Source organism: Anolis sagrei, chromosome 4, assembly GCF_037176765.1.
Source record: "Anolis sagrei isolate rAnoSag1 chromosome 4, rAnoSag1.mat, whole genome shotgun sequence".
Lineage (NCBI taxonomy): Eukaryota > Metazoa > Chordata > Lepidosauria > Squamata > Dactyloidae > Anolis > Anolis sagrei.
The window spans coordinates 191,278,521-191,294,464 of NC_090024.1; the positions used below are offsets into that span (position 1 = coordinate 191,278,521).

A 15,944-nucleotide genomic window follows, 5' to 3' on the forward strand; every position below is an offset into this window, starting at 1 on the left:
CGCTCCAGTTGGAGGTCAGCTGTGACCAGCAGTGCTGCAGAATTTGAAGAGGCATGAATGGAGGGCGAAAGGGAGAAGCGTGCCAAGAGGAAGGCGTGTCAAGCCAACCCCAGAGGAAGAATAGGGCTCCACAGCCACATATGGTCCCACAAGAATACTGGGAGACAATCCTCCTCGGAAAACGAGGGATCGCCTAAGTAAGTAAGTAAGTAAGTAAGTCACTCCTATCATTTTCTATATTACATTTAGAGCACTGAGAGATCTAACTCAAGCTAGCTGCTATTTCTATATTTTTCTGGTTCACTGGTATTGTAGGAATTGTACTGAATTAATCTCAGGAAGAGATGTATTTAAATCAATAGAAAGGAAAGCTGATTTCTGTCAGGATGCAGATTTACACTTTATTCACGAAATTAAAGTCTAAGGGTAGAATTCAACGAACTTCTCAAACATCAGGTTTGCTGATAAATCTAAAAGAAAGAGAACATTGGATATGTTGTTCTGCACTCATTACATCTAGACAAGTTTCTTATAGCGTTAGATTTCATATAGTAGACAATTGCTTTCTGGCAACCCTTTCTTTATGACCATATTTACATGGCTATTATTTGTAGGAAATAAAGATTTTGAGACCTCTGCTGGTGGGCAGTGGATTAGCAATTCCGTAGCAAAGGATGGGGCGGGGAATAGATAAGCATATGCAAAGAACACACCAATAGCCAGCAGAGCCAACAGAGTGACATCTGGGAAATAGAAGAATTTGAGGGAGTTCACATATTTTTTTGCATATTACATGGTCTATCAGTGATTGTTTTCCCACATGGTGGAAACATCAGTGTTTTTAAAGTACTTCTTGTGGAATTACAGTCTGCTGATTGTGATGTGGCCCTGAGCACTTTGAAGTACTGGTTTACTCGTGGTTACCTAAAAGGTAACTGGAGAATCTGCCTGCTGTCTCTTGAAGTGTGCTTGGTATCGCTTCTCGGCCTTTTGGCTAAGATCAAGTGTAGTATCTGTTCTTATCAGTTTAATATCTGATATGTTCTCTGTTTGAGAACTTTATATTAAATGGGTTTTTGGAAATAGGAGCTGGAACAGGAGCTTGCTCTGTCCACTCCATGCATCAGCCTGGTATTGCAGTGCCTCCAGGAATGGTGCACCTCCCTCTTGGGAGAATATTGTTGGTTCAAAAATAGATAAAAGAACTATGAGAAATAGGGTAAAGGTTTTTCCCTGACATGAAGTCCAGTTGTGTCTGACTCTGGGGTGTGGTGCTCATTTCTATTTCTAAGTGGTATCTATTGATCTACTCTCATTTGCATGCTTTTGAACTGCTAGGTTGGCAGAAGCTGGGGCTGACAGCGGAAGCTCATGCCATTCCCCGGATTTGAACCTGCAACCTTTCAGCGCTTTAACCCACCGTGCCACTATGAGAAATAAGTGTTCTATATATTTTTTGGTAACTACATAACTTAGATCAAAAATTTTGTGCAATGTTGGCAGTTACAGCCCGTGTTGGATGGGGTTACACTCCCTCTGAAGACGCAGGTTCGCAGCTTGGGAGTGATCATGGATTCATCGCTGAGCCTGGAACCCCAGGTTTTGGCGGTGGCCAGGGGAGCTTTTGCACAGTTAAAACTTGTGCACCAGCTGCCCCTTCGACCACACATAAGAGGTGCTGCTAGGTGACATGTTTGAGAAGAAGGAGGGAAGAAGGAAGGAAGAAGGATTAAAAAAGGGAAAGAAAGGGTTGACTTCTAGGTGATAGTATGAGAGGAAGGAAGGAAGGAAGGAAGGAAGGAAGGTGGAAAAGGAGAGAAAGAGAGGGGGAGGGAAGAAGAAAAAAGGGGGAGGGAAGTGAACAAAGGGGAAATGTATGAGCGCAGCAAATAAAAGAAAAAGGAGAAGAGAAAGGAAGAAGGAAGAGGAAAGGAGTAGGAAGAAAAAAGAAAGGAAGTGGAAAGAAAAAGTCTTTTTTTTTTTGTCGTGTCAGGAGCAACCGCTCCTGTTGTGAGAGAATTGGCCGTCTGCAAGGACGTTGCCCAGGGGACACCAGGATGATTTTGATGTTTTATCATACTTGTGGGAGGCTTCTCTCATGTCCCCACATGAGGAGCTGGAGCTAATAGAGGGAGCTCATCTGCCTCTCACTGGATTCGAACCTGCGACCTGTCGCGGCACAGTGCTTTAACTCACTGCGCCACCGGGGGCTCCTAGAAAAAAAAAGTCATGAAAACAAGGGAAGAAGGAAAAAGAAGGGAGATAAAGAAAAGGTGTATTAGGGAAATGGTGGAAGGAAAGAAATAGCCACGAAGAAAATCCATACCTGGGCAATAAAGCGCATATATGTTAGTTATGGGGCCCCTGGTGGTGTAGTGGGTTAAACCACTGAGCTGCTGAACTTGCTGACAAAAAGGTTGGCAGTTCGAATTTGGGGAGTGAGTGTGCTCCTGCTGATAGGCCTAACTTCTGTCAACCTAGCAGTTCGAAAGCGAAATGTGAGTAGATCAATAGGTACCGCTTATGTGGGAAGGTAACGGTGCTCCATGCAGTCATGCTGGCCACATGTCCTTGGAGGTGTCTACGAACAATGCCAGCTCTTCAGTTTAGAAATGGAGAGGAGTACCACACTCCAGAGTCAGACACCACTAGACTTAATGTTAGTTGTTGTCTATTTGTTAATCACACCAATAAATGTTTCAATTAATCGATTAACTGCATTCATGTGGGACACAGAAGACACTTGGGGAAAATGCTACTTGTTTGCTTTTAAATAATCTCTTAATGCTTCCTACATACACATTGGCATGTAACGGTGTCTATTTTCTTGCTTGCATCTCCACAGCTTCTGTTTTCTGTGTTATTTTTAGAGCATTGAAAGATCTAACTCAAACTATCAGTTATTCCCACCAGCAGCAATTTGACAGAGAAGAAATAATTTTACATGAGTTTGAGCTATTTCAGGGCTATCAATGACAGAGGTAAGCCCTGCTGACCAAGGTAATAATAATTAAGGAACTGTGAGCATATCAAAAGTGTATTCTGCCACCACAGAGCTAATTTTCCCACAGCTGCAAGTGATCTGGAGCTTTCCAATAATCGATGGATATGATTGGAAATATTATTTTGTAAATAATATTTTCTGGTTTAGGATGAAATGTGAAAAAGTATCCTTAGGCTGGATCTAGGGATATTTGATATGTAAACATGTAAAAGGGACCTTCGTCTCTGGCTTTCTCCTAAAATCGTGTACACAGAAACATTTTTTCTGGTCCACTCTGTATTGTTGGAATTTTACTGAATTAATCTGAGGAAGGGATATATTTAAATCAATAGAAAGAAAACGGATGTAGTCTGTCAGGTTGCAGGTTTGCAATTTATTCACAAATTAAAAGTCTAAAGGGCATGATTAAACTACTTGCTCAGACATCAGGATTTGCTAATAGAAGGATAACATTGGATATGTTGTTCTGCACTCATTACATGTAGAGGCTTTTGTTATGGAGTTACACCTATATATTTATGCATGTAATAAAGGTGAAAATATGTATATGTGTGAGTGGAGTGTCCACTTACACAGACAAGCTCCTGTCTCCAGACCTCTGCTGGTGGGCAGTGGATTAGCAATTCCGTAGCAAAGGATGGGGCGGGGAATAGATAAGCATATGCAAAGAACACACCAATAGCCAGCAGAGCCAACAGAGTGACAACTGGGAAATAGAAGAATTTGAGGGAGTTCACATATTTTTTTTCCATATTACATGGTCTATCAGTGATTGTTTTCCCACATGGTGGAAACATCATTGTTTTTAAAGTATTTCTTGTGGAATTACAAACTCTGCTGATTTTGATGTGGCCCTGAGCACTTTGAAGCACTGGTTTACTCGTGGTTACCTAAAAGGTAACTGGAGAATCTGCCTGCTGTCTCTTGAAATGTGCTTGGTATCGCTTCTCGGCCTTTTGGCTAAGATCAAGTGTAGTATCTGTTCTTATCAGTTTAGTATCTGATATGTTCTCTATTTGAGAACTCTATATTAAATGGGTTTTTGGAAATAGGAGCTGGAACAGGAGCTTGCTCTGTCCACTCCATGCATCAGCCTGGTATTGCAGTGCCTCCAGGAATGGTGCACCTCCCTCTTGGGAGAATATTGTTGGTTCAAAAATAGATAAGAGTACTATGAGAAATAAGTGTTCTTGAGGCAGTGAAATGTTCTGGAGTTGAGTGGATTTAAAGGAAGATGGATGTATAGCCCAGTTGTTTGGGTTCATGGCCACATGATTCCACACTCATCACATAGCTCTTTTTACTGGTCCAACCCACAGATACAATTTTATAACCATTTTAAATGGATATAATACAATAGGTATGATAGTGCTATCAACAATTTAGAATTCTGCATTGGCATCAAATTAAGTGTGGTAGCATGTAACATCTCTGTGTGCTTTTGTTGTTCCTGGAATAATATATTATTAATAATTTCATGTATTTTTCATCAGACAAAACATTATTGGTTCATAATGTATGTGACAGTGGCCAGAACCCAGTTGTGAGTATGTCCTAGCTATAACAACAGTATACTAATTAGATCTTTGCATTAGAAGGTGTCCAGAATTGTGTTGTGCACATGACCTTTGCAGTGTGTAGCAGCATATGGACGCAACTCCATAACTCTACAACCGAAATATCTATCAGAATATCCTTGGGATATCTATTAGAATGGGTGGGAAGCAACTGGCCACACCATCTCCTCTCCTACTGCTGTTGCCATCATTGCCTTACTTCACAAAAAAGGTATTATCTTACGAACGCTGGACTATTGTAATGAAGCAGGCCAACAAACGAGGGATTATTTTGCATACTTTTTCTTTTAATCTGTTGTCATGAGCTTAACCTGCAAAAGGAAATTCCATTGGGTCTGAATGCATGTAAGAGCTGGAGAATCTGATTTTAGGCCCAGTTGCAACAGCTGCAGCTTGTGTCAAACACCAGGCCAGTCTGGCAATGTTGCTCATAAGTGGTTCCATCAAGACAGTGCCAGAAAGCATTCTTGTTGTTGGCCACTGGGTAGAGACCGTTGGCTTTGCCGGCACAGAATCCACTGCCACCACTTGAACTGCCACCACTTCCAGAACTGCCACTGCCACTTCCTCCACCACTGGGCGCAGCTGTGATGGGAGGGTTGGGCTGGGCTGGAGCAGTGCAGCCTGAAACAGAAAAGAACATCACACAGATCAATATGTGTCCCAGTATGATCAGTATATGTTCATTCTTGGTGCCCAATTTCTTGTTCCTCATTTAGGTTAGAACCTTGTGAAACGACAAAAACACCTGTCCATCACTAAATGCTAAATTTAAAAAAACAGAATTCTTACTAAATTCTTAAAAGCAAAAATTATAGGCCAGAGTATTTAAATATGTCATTTCTCCTGGTCTGACCCTCCAGCCCTGATGAAAATATAATTCAACTGTACTGTGATCATGAGCAAAATGGCCTTCCTTCTCCCTATGAAACTGATGCATGGCAAGTTCAGTTGGGGGTGTGTTGCGATCATGGTAATAGAGTCACAATCACAATTAAATAGCAATCATGAATATGAAACAGCTACCTAACTGTATGTAAACTGAAAAAATAATACAGAGGCTGGACTTCTTTTGGGGAATTATAAAGGCAATAAAGTCAAATTTATACTATTGCAACTCTCTTTTGGTGGTTGTTACAGAGGTCAGAATTCTATTCTAACTATGCAATGACCAAAATCCCTCCAAACCTGCTTTATTAGCAGCACAATCCCCTACCCCAAACCTTCCTCATTTTGTGTTATCAAAGAGTAGGAGGATCAGCATGGACATCATCTACAGGGACTTCACAAGGAACTGCAGGGGTCTCTGTGGATGTCTCTTACAGTGTATCCAGCTACAGAAAAGAATCTGAACTCATCAAATTGATCCCCATCCCCCCTGTCCTCTAACAACTCAGAAGTAACGAGGAGGTGGTGGTCTGTCTGTCTGTCTGTTTGTCTTTGTGGAGTGGAGATTGCTGTAGCATTGGCAGATGCAGCCATGACATAGCTATCTGGTACAAATACATCTCTTGATGCAGGGAGTGACCTAGAGTTTTTTTTAAAAAAAATACTTCTTAGTACTTTTCATTAATTAGTCCATAGTCAATTAGTAACAGCATAGATCTGAACCAAGTCTTCTGTACTGAAAGTTACTTGGTTGCATTATGTGTCCCAGAATTTTGAAATTTGGAATTTTGGAATTTGGTCTTTGGAATTTGGAGAGTTTCAGTCAGAAAAGCTACATCCAAGCTACAGTGGATATCACCAATATACTGACAAATGAGAAAATACCATGAGAAATATGTACCCTACAACGAGTGTGGTACTTTGTGCATGCTTTAGCCTTTCGTATGAATTTCAACATATTTACATTATATTGTCATGGAACATAGACATGCTAAACTACAACTTGCTGATGGCAGTTTGCTTAAGACACTCTTTGCTGTTGCTACTTACTGGTGCTTTGTAGTCCCAGACCATTCTTCAGAGCAGTGATCAAGGGGTATTTGCCTTGATTACAGAATGTTCCAGTGAAGTCATCCAAGTCAAGAGCCCAGACCATGGCACCTCCAAAGTTGTTCTGTTTCAGCCAATCAACCTTTGAAAGAGGAAACAAACTATCAGTCTCCAGTCAACAGGAAAAGAGATTCTGATGCACCAGAATTAATAACTGATTCATAGATCATGGAATTGGAAGAGATTACAAGCTTCTATTGAAAAACTTCTAGAGAAGGAGACTCCGCCACTATCTGAGGCGGAATATTTCATTGTCAAATAGCTCTTATTATCAGAAAGATCTTCCTAATTTTGGGGTGGAATCTCTTTCCCTATAGTTTGAATCCATTGCCCCATGTCCTAGTCTATGGAGCAGCACAAAACAAGCCAATTATTTTAATATTTTTAAATGTATTTCAATTGGCCTTGGAGTCTTGAATTCATTGAGAGTAGCCAGATATTCCTATACTATCTCTTTACCTATTTTGTGCTGCATTTCTCCAATAGCATCATTTGCTTAAATTTCTCCAGGCTGAACACTGTTTTCCTTTTGGGAGAAGACTGAGGTAAAGAAGGTGTTGAGTAGTTTTCTCTGTCCCTTGTTAGCATTTTGCCATCTTCTCCAAGCAGTTGCCTTGCCACTTCCTCACTTTTACCTTTGCTACCAACATGACCAAAAAGACTCTTTGTTTCTGATCTCTCTAGGAGATGGGGGTTGTTTTGCTTTTCCGCTTTTTCAACTTTCTCCCTACATGTGCTGATTATTTACTTAAATTCCTCTTTGATGAACTCCACCCTACTTTCCATTCCTAATACATTTTTCTTCTTCATTGGAACTGTTCGAAATTGTACCTTCAATACCTCACTTTTAAGAACCTCCCATCCACCATGAGCTCTCTTCTTTTAGTATTCCTGACCATGGGATCACATCCAGTGTTTTCCTATGTTTACTGAAATTAAAGTCTGGAATGCATGTCTGACTATACTCAGCTTCATCTTTCTTCTGTACAACAACTTCCAAGAGAACATGGTAACTCTCACCTAAAAATTTAGAAGTTCCACCTCATTAACCATTAACTCTGCCTGGAGCCATAGGGAGAGGCGGGTAATAAAATAATAATAATAATAATAATAATAATAATAATAATAATAATAATAATATCCAGGTCATTACTGTTAGTTGTGGTTAAGTCTAAAGCAGCTGATCATTTTGCAGTTTCTTCCACTTACAAGACAAAGTGAGGATTTTTTTTGGCAGAGTGTGACTTCCAACAAATACAAAGCATAGTTGAAATCTTCCATTACTACTACACTCACTACCTCTCCTTTTTGGATGGGTGTCATCTGTTTCAGGAAAACAACATCCAAATCCTCAGTCTGGTTTGGAGGTCTGTAGTAGATCCCCAAAATGAGTTGTTTCTCTTGCCTTAATTTTTATATAGATGCTATCTACCAGGTTTCCAGAATTTAAGACATGAAACTCTTCATATATGTGGTCAATGAATATACAGATGACACTGGGTATACTTTCACCATACCTTGATGTTGAAGCTCTTGATGTTGTCATATCCAACCCACTCACTCCCTTGGTAGGCATAAGGGACATCCTGAGGACTATCCCAAGCCTTGGTAGCTCCTTTGTTCAGGAAGGTGCAGATCTAGAAGGGGAAGAACATTCAGTTGTCATTAGCTAAATTGCTGCAATTGCTCCAGTTTTACATTGCTGATAATTTTTGTAATTTAGTGCATGTATGGCAACATCTATGTGGCACATACCTCATAATAAGCCCAGAAACCAGACTGTCTTGTGTAAGGTCCAGCAGGCCCAGGGCCAGATGTTGGAGCACCAACAGCTGTATTGGATGGGTTGCTGAGGATGAAGGTGTGCCCATATGTTGGGAATCCAACAATGAGTTTTTCAGCTGGAGCACCGTTATTTTTCCAGTAGTTCATGGCATAGTTCTATTGGGAAAATTTAAAAGCATGAAAATAAGCTTTTCCAAGGACTTGTGGGTGGAAGACATCCAATTAGTCACTTTGGAAACAGGAAGCTGCACTAGAGATATCTTTGCTCTAATCCAGTAATCCTCTTTTATTTTTACCTTTTGTTTAGGCAAGTTCATTCAGCTATTAGTGACCAGGTATACAAGATATACTTACAACATTGAAGTAAATGTTGCTACCAGTATCAGCAGGGCCACTGTAGAGGGGGCTGTTCTCTCCTGTGTATCCTTCCCAGGAACCATGGAAATCATAGGTCATCACATGGAAATAGTCCAGATATCTGTAGTGGTTATGGAAATACAAATTTAGGGTTTGCATCATATATGTCCAGTTTGCTAATCTGACAAGCTAATAATATAGAAATGTGCGGTTATCTCTAAAGCAGTTTTTTAAAAACAGAATGCAGGGTATGTGTGTGTGTGTGAACAGAATGGAGAAAAAAAGATTTCATCTCTTATTCTTTCCTCAGTCATTACATACATATAATGTATGTATGTATGTATGTATGTATGTATGTACGCAAAATGATCAGTCTTCATATTTATTGAGAACTGTAAAAGAACTGTGCAACCTGCTATTGCCATGCATGTTCCAGTCTTATACGAAGAATTGCCCAGTAAAGAAGCCTGCATTTATTTTAAAGTAGGGATTATCCATTGCATGGCATATGTTTGCTGCCCTGATGTAGTTTTAAAATAGCTTGTTAAGCCTGTGTTGAGTTTTCTTTTTTCCCCTGTTAATATTTCTGTGGAAATCAGAAAGCAGATATATAGACCTTCTGTTGGTGCGTGTCCCCTAGCCATTGAATCTCCGTATTCTTGGCCACAATTGCTTAGCAGTATTTATGCTTCTATGGGGAATAGTTTTAAGATGTTTCTTCTCCCTTGTTTCATAGAGTTTGCTCTCCTTGAAATGTCCATAACATTGATGAGCAAGTACAGCATTTCTTCAATCTGGTATCTATCTATCTATCTATCTATCTATCTATCTATATTGGAGAAGACAGCTCACAACATCCTATGACCACACTGTCTAGAGTAATGGTCATCACTCATATGGAGAACATCAACCTTGAGAAGGCTGGTCTAGCTGATTGGAAGAATATTTCACAAATGACAAATGACAAACCAAAGAGACTTATACACATATCCCATCTTTCCTTCCTTTATGGGTTTTCTTGTACCTCAAAGTAGTGCTGGAGAGAACACAAGAGGAGGGTTGTACGTAAAGTGATGTCTGGGGCTTTAGTAAAATTCCATGTTGTGGAATCTAGCTTGTCAAAATGTATCCTCAAAGGCTTTGTAATAGGAAGGATGAGCATAAAAGCATATCCTAGAATGCCTTTTCAGTTCTATAGGTATGTTAGCTACAAATATTGTAGGACTCCTCTCCTGCCTCTTTCTCAGTGCTGATTATCTCAAATGTTGTGGTCAGTTTAGCTTGATAAAGATAACCTCTCCTATGGAGAACTTGTGACATTACTTTGTTGGACTACAACTCTCAGAAGAGGTTATGTTGCCTGTAGTCCCTGGGGTTTTTTTTTTTTTGCAATAATAGCAGCATGGAGGTTACCTATGAAGTTAGGAAATCGCTAAACTATAACTAGATTTCTGGGAACATGGCAGAGTTATGTTCTAACACTGTATCACTTCAGCTCCTCTCTCTCCCTCTTGGCAAACACAGTTTACAGATCTCCTTCAAAGTGCTATGTTTCTTTCCTGGCTGCAAGACAACAAGGGAGTCATTTGTGTTGTAGCAAAACCACTTCCCCCTATGATACTCCGCTCTAAGCTGCTTCTGAAAAATAATTTTGTAAGGACTCACTGGCCAAGTTGTGGAATCTCATAGCCTGATTCAATGTTGGACAGTCCAGCAGCTACAGCAGCAGTGACCATCAGCCTGGGTTTGTTAGTTTGCTGGGCCTCCTGCTCAAAGGCTTCCCGCATTTCCTATGGAAAAAAAAAAGAATTATGCAGATAAAATCTCTCAGTACCATCATATACTATCATCCTTGCTTTCAGTTTAGAGAGAGAAATCCCTTGTTTACACATGATATAAACCTAGTATTCTGTAGCAGAACAGGTGGAAACTGGTAATTCCCCGAATACATTCACTGCAGTGAATACTAGCATGCCTACATTTCGTGATTGCATATTTTAAATATCCTGAAGCTGAGGTCCATGGGAGTTGCAGTACAACTTTTGGAAGTTCACATGTTCTTCATCTTTACTAAGCTGCCTGAGAATTCTTACAGAAAAACCTGGGATTCATCTAAATATGCACAGATGCATTTTATCATCTTCTCGCATTGTACCTAATAATGATGCTAACACGAAGCAACAAGCATTTATTTGCACTTAGTTATTTTGAAACTTTTCTGCTGGTATGTTAATGTTTTTGGCTATGCAGTTTACCTTAACAAGAACAGTAAAGAGAGCCTTATCCTGAGCAGTGCTGCCTCGAGAACCAGGGTACTCCCAGTCAAAATCCAGACCATCAAATTCATATCCACGAAGGAATTTGATGACTGAGGTGATAAAAGTCTGACGGGTTGCAGAAGTGGCCACCATTGCATTGAATCTAAATAGAACAGAGTGAATTAGAGAATTAGAACAAACACTTATAACCATCATTCATTCCACTCTGGTCTGCAACAGTAAAATGTAATCGTTTAAAAAAGGCATCAGAATAAGTGGAAAAATATCAAGTCCAACTTCTTGTCCCAAGGTTATCTCTCATAACTTTAAAATGATATGCAGCAATCACTCGTACAGGTTCCCATGTGCATTTCCCAAAGAGCAAATAGTTTTAGAAGTCCCAAGTGAGGCAAACCTCATGCTTATTTTATTTATTTATTTATTTACAGTTTTTATATTCCGCCCTTCTCACCCCGCAGGGGACTCAGGGCAGATTATAGTGTACACATATATGGCAAACATTCAATGCCAATTTTTGACATACAAACATATACAGACATACACAGAGTCTATTTAACTTTTTCTGGCTGCCAGGGGAGCTGTCGCTTTCATCGTCCATCTGCGATGCTGATGAAGCACTTCCGCATTCCCCGCAGGCTTCCCTGCTGGAATGCTTTGCTGGAGTCTTCTTTATGGCCTCATAAATCAGTTAATTTAGCCTCCCCACACTTTAAGGTGGTACCTTATTTTCCTACTTGATAGATGCAACTGTCTTTCGGGTTGCAAAGGTCGACAACAGGCTACACAATTGGTTGGAAACCCACTCCAACCCGGGCCTGCTTCGAACTCATGACCTTTTGGTCAGAGTGATCTTAATGCAGCTGACACTCAGCCAGCTGTGCCACAATCCCACAATCCTTCAGGTTTAGGACCTGAAGATCATCCTTTTCCAGAATTTTCCAGAATTAGGACCTGAAGATCATCCTTTTCCAGAAGTGATTTGACTTTTGAGACCAGTCCTTTCAAACCCCAAACTCCAGTGATTATTAATCATATCCAGAGTTTGAGTCAAAGCCCATTATGACAACTTTCTAAGAAAAAAAAACAAACAAAGCTTACGGTGCTGTTCCAAAATTCCATCCTCCGATAGCCAGGAGAGTCTTTAGTTGTCCATTCCTGTGAATATATAATTAAGAAAGATTAAGTTCAGTTTTGTTTTTTGATTCTGCATCCTTGTAATGATTATGAGTTGGAAGCAAAGCAGATATGTTTTTAAATGTTGGTAATATTATGTCTCACACAATGGTCAAGGATCTCTTTGATAATAGTAAAGCATAATGCGCTTATGGTGAAGATATAGTTGGAGATAGAAAAGGTCTGGGATCCCAAAAGCTACCAGGATGACAAGTATGGAAGGAGTTTTCCCAATATCTCCATGGACAATCAATTCTTGTTGGGGGCAGAAGGGTGAGCTGCACACACAAGCCATGAGATGAGGCCTCCGTTGTGTGTATGGAAACAGTTCACTGTTGCAAGGAGGTACTGAATACATTCTTGTGCAATGATACAAAAGGGATGTATACACTGATTATGTAAAGCTAAGTTACCAAGAAAATTCCAGCACATAAATTCTATATGGATAACTTCAGTTAGGATAACTTCAGTGACTTGTTCCCATCTCCACTTTGCTTCCCTTTCCTAGAATTCCCTAGTGTGAGATTAAAAATAGTTGCAGGGCAAAGCTTCCTCAGTCTGCTGTATGTGGATAGTCATTTTTGTTCCCTTGTGCCTTCCATATGTGTTTGTATACTTGCCTGCCTGCCTGCATAATCTACAAGCTTTAGTTACTAACAACACAGAGGATTTTAAAAGAGGCAAACAAGTTAGCTGACCTGAAGAGGGCACTGTATAATGCCAAACCAGAAATAACTTGTCATCTAACTACTTACTGGTTCTTCAGTCCATTGAAAGATTTGTAAAGGGTCACATCATTCCATTCAATAGTGGCAATTTCATTGTTCTTCATTCCAGCAAATGCATAGATTAGTTGGGTACACAGGCATGGGTCAATATTATCAGGCTTGAAGCGTCCCAGACCAGGTCTATACTGGGCCCAGTTGGTAAAGTAGCATGTCAGCTGATAGGCAGAGCCTGTAATCAACAAAAAAGTGGAGATGGAAGTAACTCATAATTTCCATAATGAACCAAAGTGATTCATGAAAGATGACTTACAAAGCTCATATCCATGCCCAATAACTTGGATACACCATGGCTGCATCCAGTTCATGTGTGCAAGTCAACATGTGAGTGCCCAGATGTGGATCCGTGAATTCTATAGATCCATGAAAAGGAGGGCTAACTATCACACATTCAAATTCATATATTCATTATTTCCACAAAATTATCAAAAGCACATTGACAAAAGCTCCTTCCACAGAGAGTGATTGAATTGTGTGGCTACGCAACAATGCAGCTATTTTAACATTATCTGTGGAATCATCTAATTGAATTATTGTCAGATTGGAAATCTCATGACTGGATGACTGAATTCTACAATAATATAATCGGGATGTAGATAATTCCAATGGAAGATGTTAACAAGACAAAATAATACTATATACTATATTTCTAGTTATCAGTATAGATATATTTTGAAATCATCATTTACTCAATTTATGGGAAACCTCTGCATCTCTTCCAAGCAAAAAGACTCTTAATTAGCATTAAAATTATATAGGAAATATTAAGCTTTCCCTTTTTATCAATTGCTTTGATTATAGTCTGTTCCATCATTACTTACCCAGCTGAGCATTCAGCAAAAGCACCAGACCTAGGAAATGAAGAAAAAAATGAGATGACCCTTCTAAAACAATGGAAAAGTGTGTACATGTCCTGTGTCCAAAGAGGCAAAGGCATATGAGCACATTTGGAAACCAAGAATCATTCATGCTAACATGGTTCAGAGAACTTCAGGCATCATAGAAAGCCAGGGCTCCATAATAAATGCAAATGGCATGTTAGTACATGCTACTCAATCAGTCCTATCAAAGAAGCCATGGAGCTTTGGCCCTTGACCTATTATGAGACAAAAACCTGGCAGAAGACAACTCTCTGGTTTGCCTATCCCTGACATCCTGAAGAAATAATCCTAGAACAAGAGTTTTCAAATTATAGCTTTCCAGTTGGGACTAGACTGCAACTGCCAGCACTCCTCACCATTGGCCAGAGCGGCTAAGAGTTGTAACCTATTAGTATTTGCTCACTCCTACCATACACGAAACTGTAGATTCTCTGCAGCTGGGAATATGAATGATGGGAATTAGTCCTCATGCACGAGCCCACTGGCTTGCCCTTAATATGGCAGTATTCTCTTGAATTATCGTGATATTCAAATGCATTATGTCTGTAATAATGCCTTCTTGTAATTTTTATACAAGAAAAACAGTAGATTTCAAATACATACCAAATATATATATTTATTTATTATGTATTTATGATATGTATAGCCTGCCTTTCTCAGCAATATGGTGACTCAAATACTGTGTTTCATGTTAGTTATATAAAAACTGGAGCTAAGTGAAAATATCTAAGCAGAGTATAGAAGAAGCAACATTTAGGTAGTACTTGTAACAGTAGGCTCTTAACCTCATATTAATTTTGGTTTTTTTTGTTTTATGTTTTCTGTGACCCCGTGCTTTCCAGATATGCTGTACAAAATCTCAGAACATCCCCAGCCAGCATGATCAATGTCAATGCTAACAGGAGATGAGCGGTGTGGTATTCTGCCAGTACACCAATTTGGAAAAGATTGTATCAATAATTTGCTTCAGTAGAACATTTGAGGATTCTAGGAGACCCCTTTGTACTTAAAGTATGACTCAGTACATGCTTCAATAGGATTTACTCACAGGTGATCACAGACACTATTCTGGGCCCTTCCACGCAGCCCTATATCCCAGAATATCAAGGCAGAAAATCCCACAGTATCTGATTTGAATTGGATTATCTGAGTCCACACTGTCATTTATTCCAGTTCAAAGCAGATATTGTGGGATTTTCTGCCTTGATATTCTGGGATATAGGGCTGTGCGGAAGGGCCCTCAGACTTGCAAATTTAGTGCAGTGTTTTAGAATATAGCAATATGGTAAAGAACCTAAAAATATTATTAACAAATAATATCAACTACTACAGACTTACCTGCAAGGAGAATCAGCTTAGCCATGGTTAATCTGTGTACCGCTCTTCCCCAGTCCTCTACTGACTTTTATAGTGCGTGTGTCCTTTTACTGCATGGTTCCATATCACAAAAGATAAGCAGATCAGCCATTAAAAGAAAAGCAAATGTGATTAATGGATTAATTCGTAGATATTTCGACCTCCATTTGTAATGTACCATTTTCTTTCCTTCTCGTTCCATACAAGTCTGCCACCATGGAAATGACTGACCTCAAGTGATATCGTCAGAAAGATAAGACCTGATTTAGGAAGGTGCATGTTCTCTAGGGAGCTGATATTGGCTATTGTGTTTCTAATTATTTTAACAGTATTTGTATTGCTGCTTAAATAACTTTTCAAAGAATATGAATGAAGTATGTTAGTGGAAAAAATAATGTAGATAGTGTTATTTAAACATTCCTAAATATTGCAAGTCTGGCATAGTGAGACTGGTCATGGGGTAAGTTATGCAAGCCCCATCCCTGTCTCCTTTGTGTTCCCAGCTGTCCTAAAATCCTTCACAGCTTTAGCATAAAGAACTGCAAAGGATTTTGCTGACACTCAGCTGACAATCTTCTGCATTTACCTGGAATATTCCTAATTCATTTCCCTTGTTAATGCATAAGATTGTTATGAATTACAAATACAATAATATTATCTAGAAATGTTATTGAAAAAAATCATTTTTAAAAATTTGGGAAATCCAGATTTCTAGCTAATTTGATTATACTGAAGCTAAGGGTCACTAT

At 39.5% G+C, this 15,944-nt stretch overlaps 1 protein-coding gene and 2 non-coding genes across 3 annotated transcripts; 2 read left to right on the plus strand and 1 right to left on the minus strand.

Moving 5' to 3' along the window:
- The first annotated feature begins 974 nt into the window (after nucleotides 1-974).
- On the plus strand, nucleotides 975-1,165 carry LOC132775242 (U2 spliceosomal RNA). Its single transcript, XR_010909935.1, has one exon. It is a non-coding gene; the product is annotated as a U2 spliceosomal RNA (small nuclear RNA).
- Nucleotides 1,166-3,944: 2,779 nt separating this feature from the next.
- On the plus strand, nucleotides 3,945-4,135 carry LOC132775240 (U2 spliceosomal RNA). The gene has a single exon (XR_009631471.2). It is a non-coding gene; the product is annotated as a U2 spliceosomal RNA (small nuclear RNA).
- Nucleotides 4,136-4,847: 712 nt separating this feature from the next.
- CHIA (chitinase acidic) lies at nucleotides 4,848-15,202 on the minus strand. Its single transcript, XM_060773040.2, has 11 exons — nucleotides 15,178-15,202; nucleotides 13,780-13,809; nucleotides 12,929-13,130; nucleotides 12,099-12,155; nucleotides 10,977-11,142; nucleotides 10,387-10,511; nucleotides 8,719-8,842; nucleotides 8,335-8,520; nucleotides 8,097-8,216; nucleotides 6,520-6,661; nucleotides 4,848-5,205 (listed from the first exon to the last, which is right to left on the minus strand). Exons 1-11 carry the CDS (start codon nucleotides 15,200-15,202, stop codon nucleotides 4,949-4,951), a joined length of 1,434 nt encoding a protein of 477 aa, XP_060629023.2. The 3' UTR covers nucleotides 4,848-4,948.
- Between the last annotated feature and the right edge of the window lie 742 nt (nucleotides 15,203-15,944).

Coding starts and splice junctions, on each gene's coding strand:
- CHIA (XM_060773040.2), bottom strand. CDS start 15,202: ATGGCTAAGCTGATTCTCCTTGCAG. Junction 13,131..13,779: donor TTTGCTGAATGCTCAGCTGG/GTAAGTAATGAT, acceptor TGTTGATTACAG/GCTCTGCCTATCAGCTGACA. Junction 10,512..10,976: donor TCTTTACTGTTCTTGTTAAG/GTAAACTGCATA, acceptor TTTTTTCCATAG/GAAATGCGGGAAGCCTTTGA.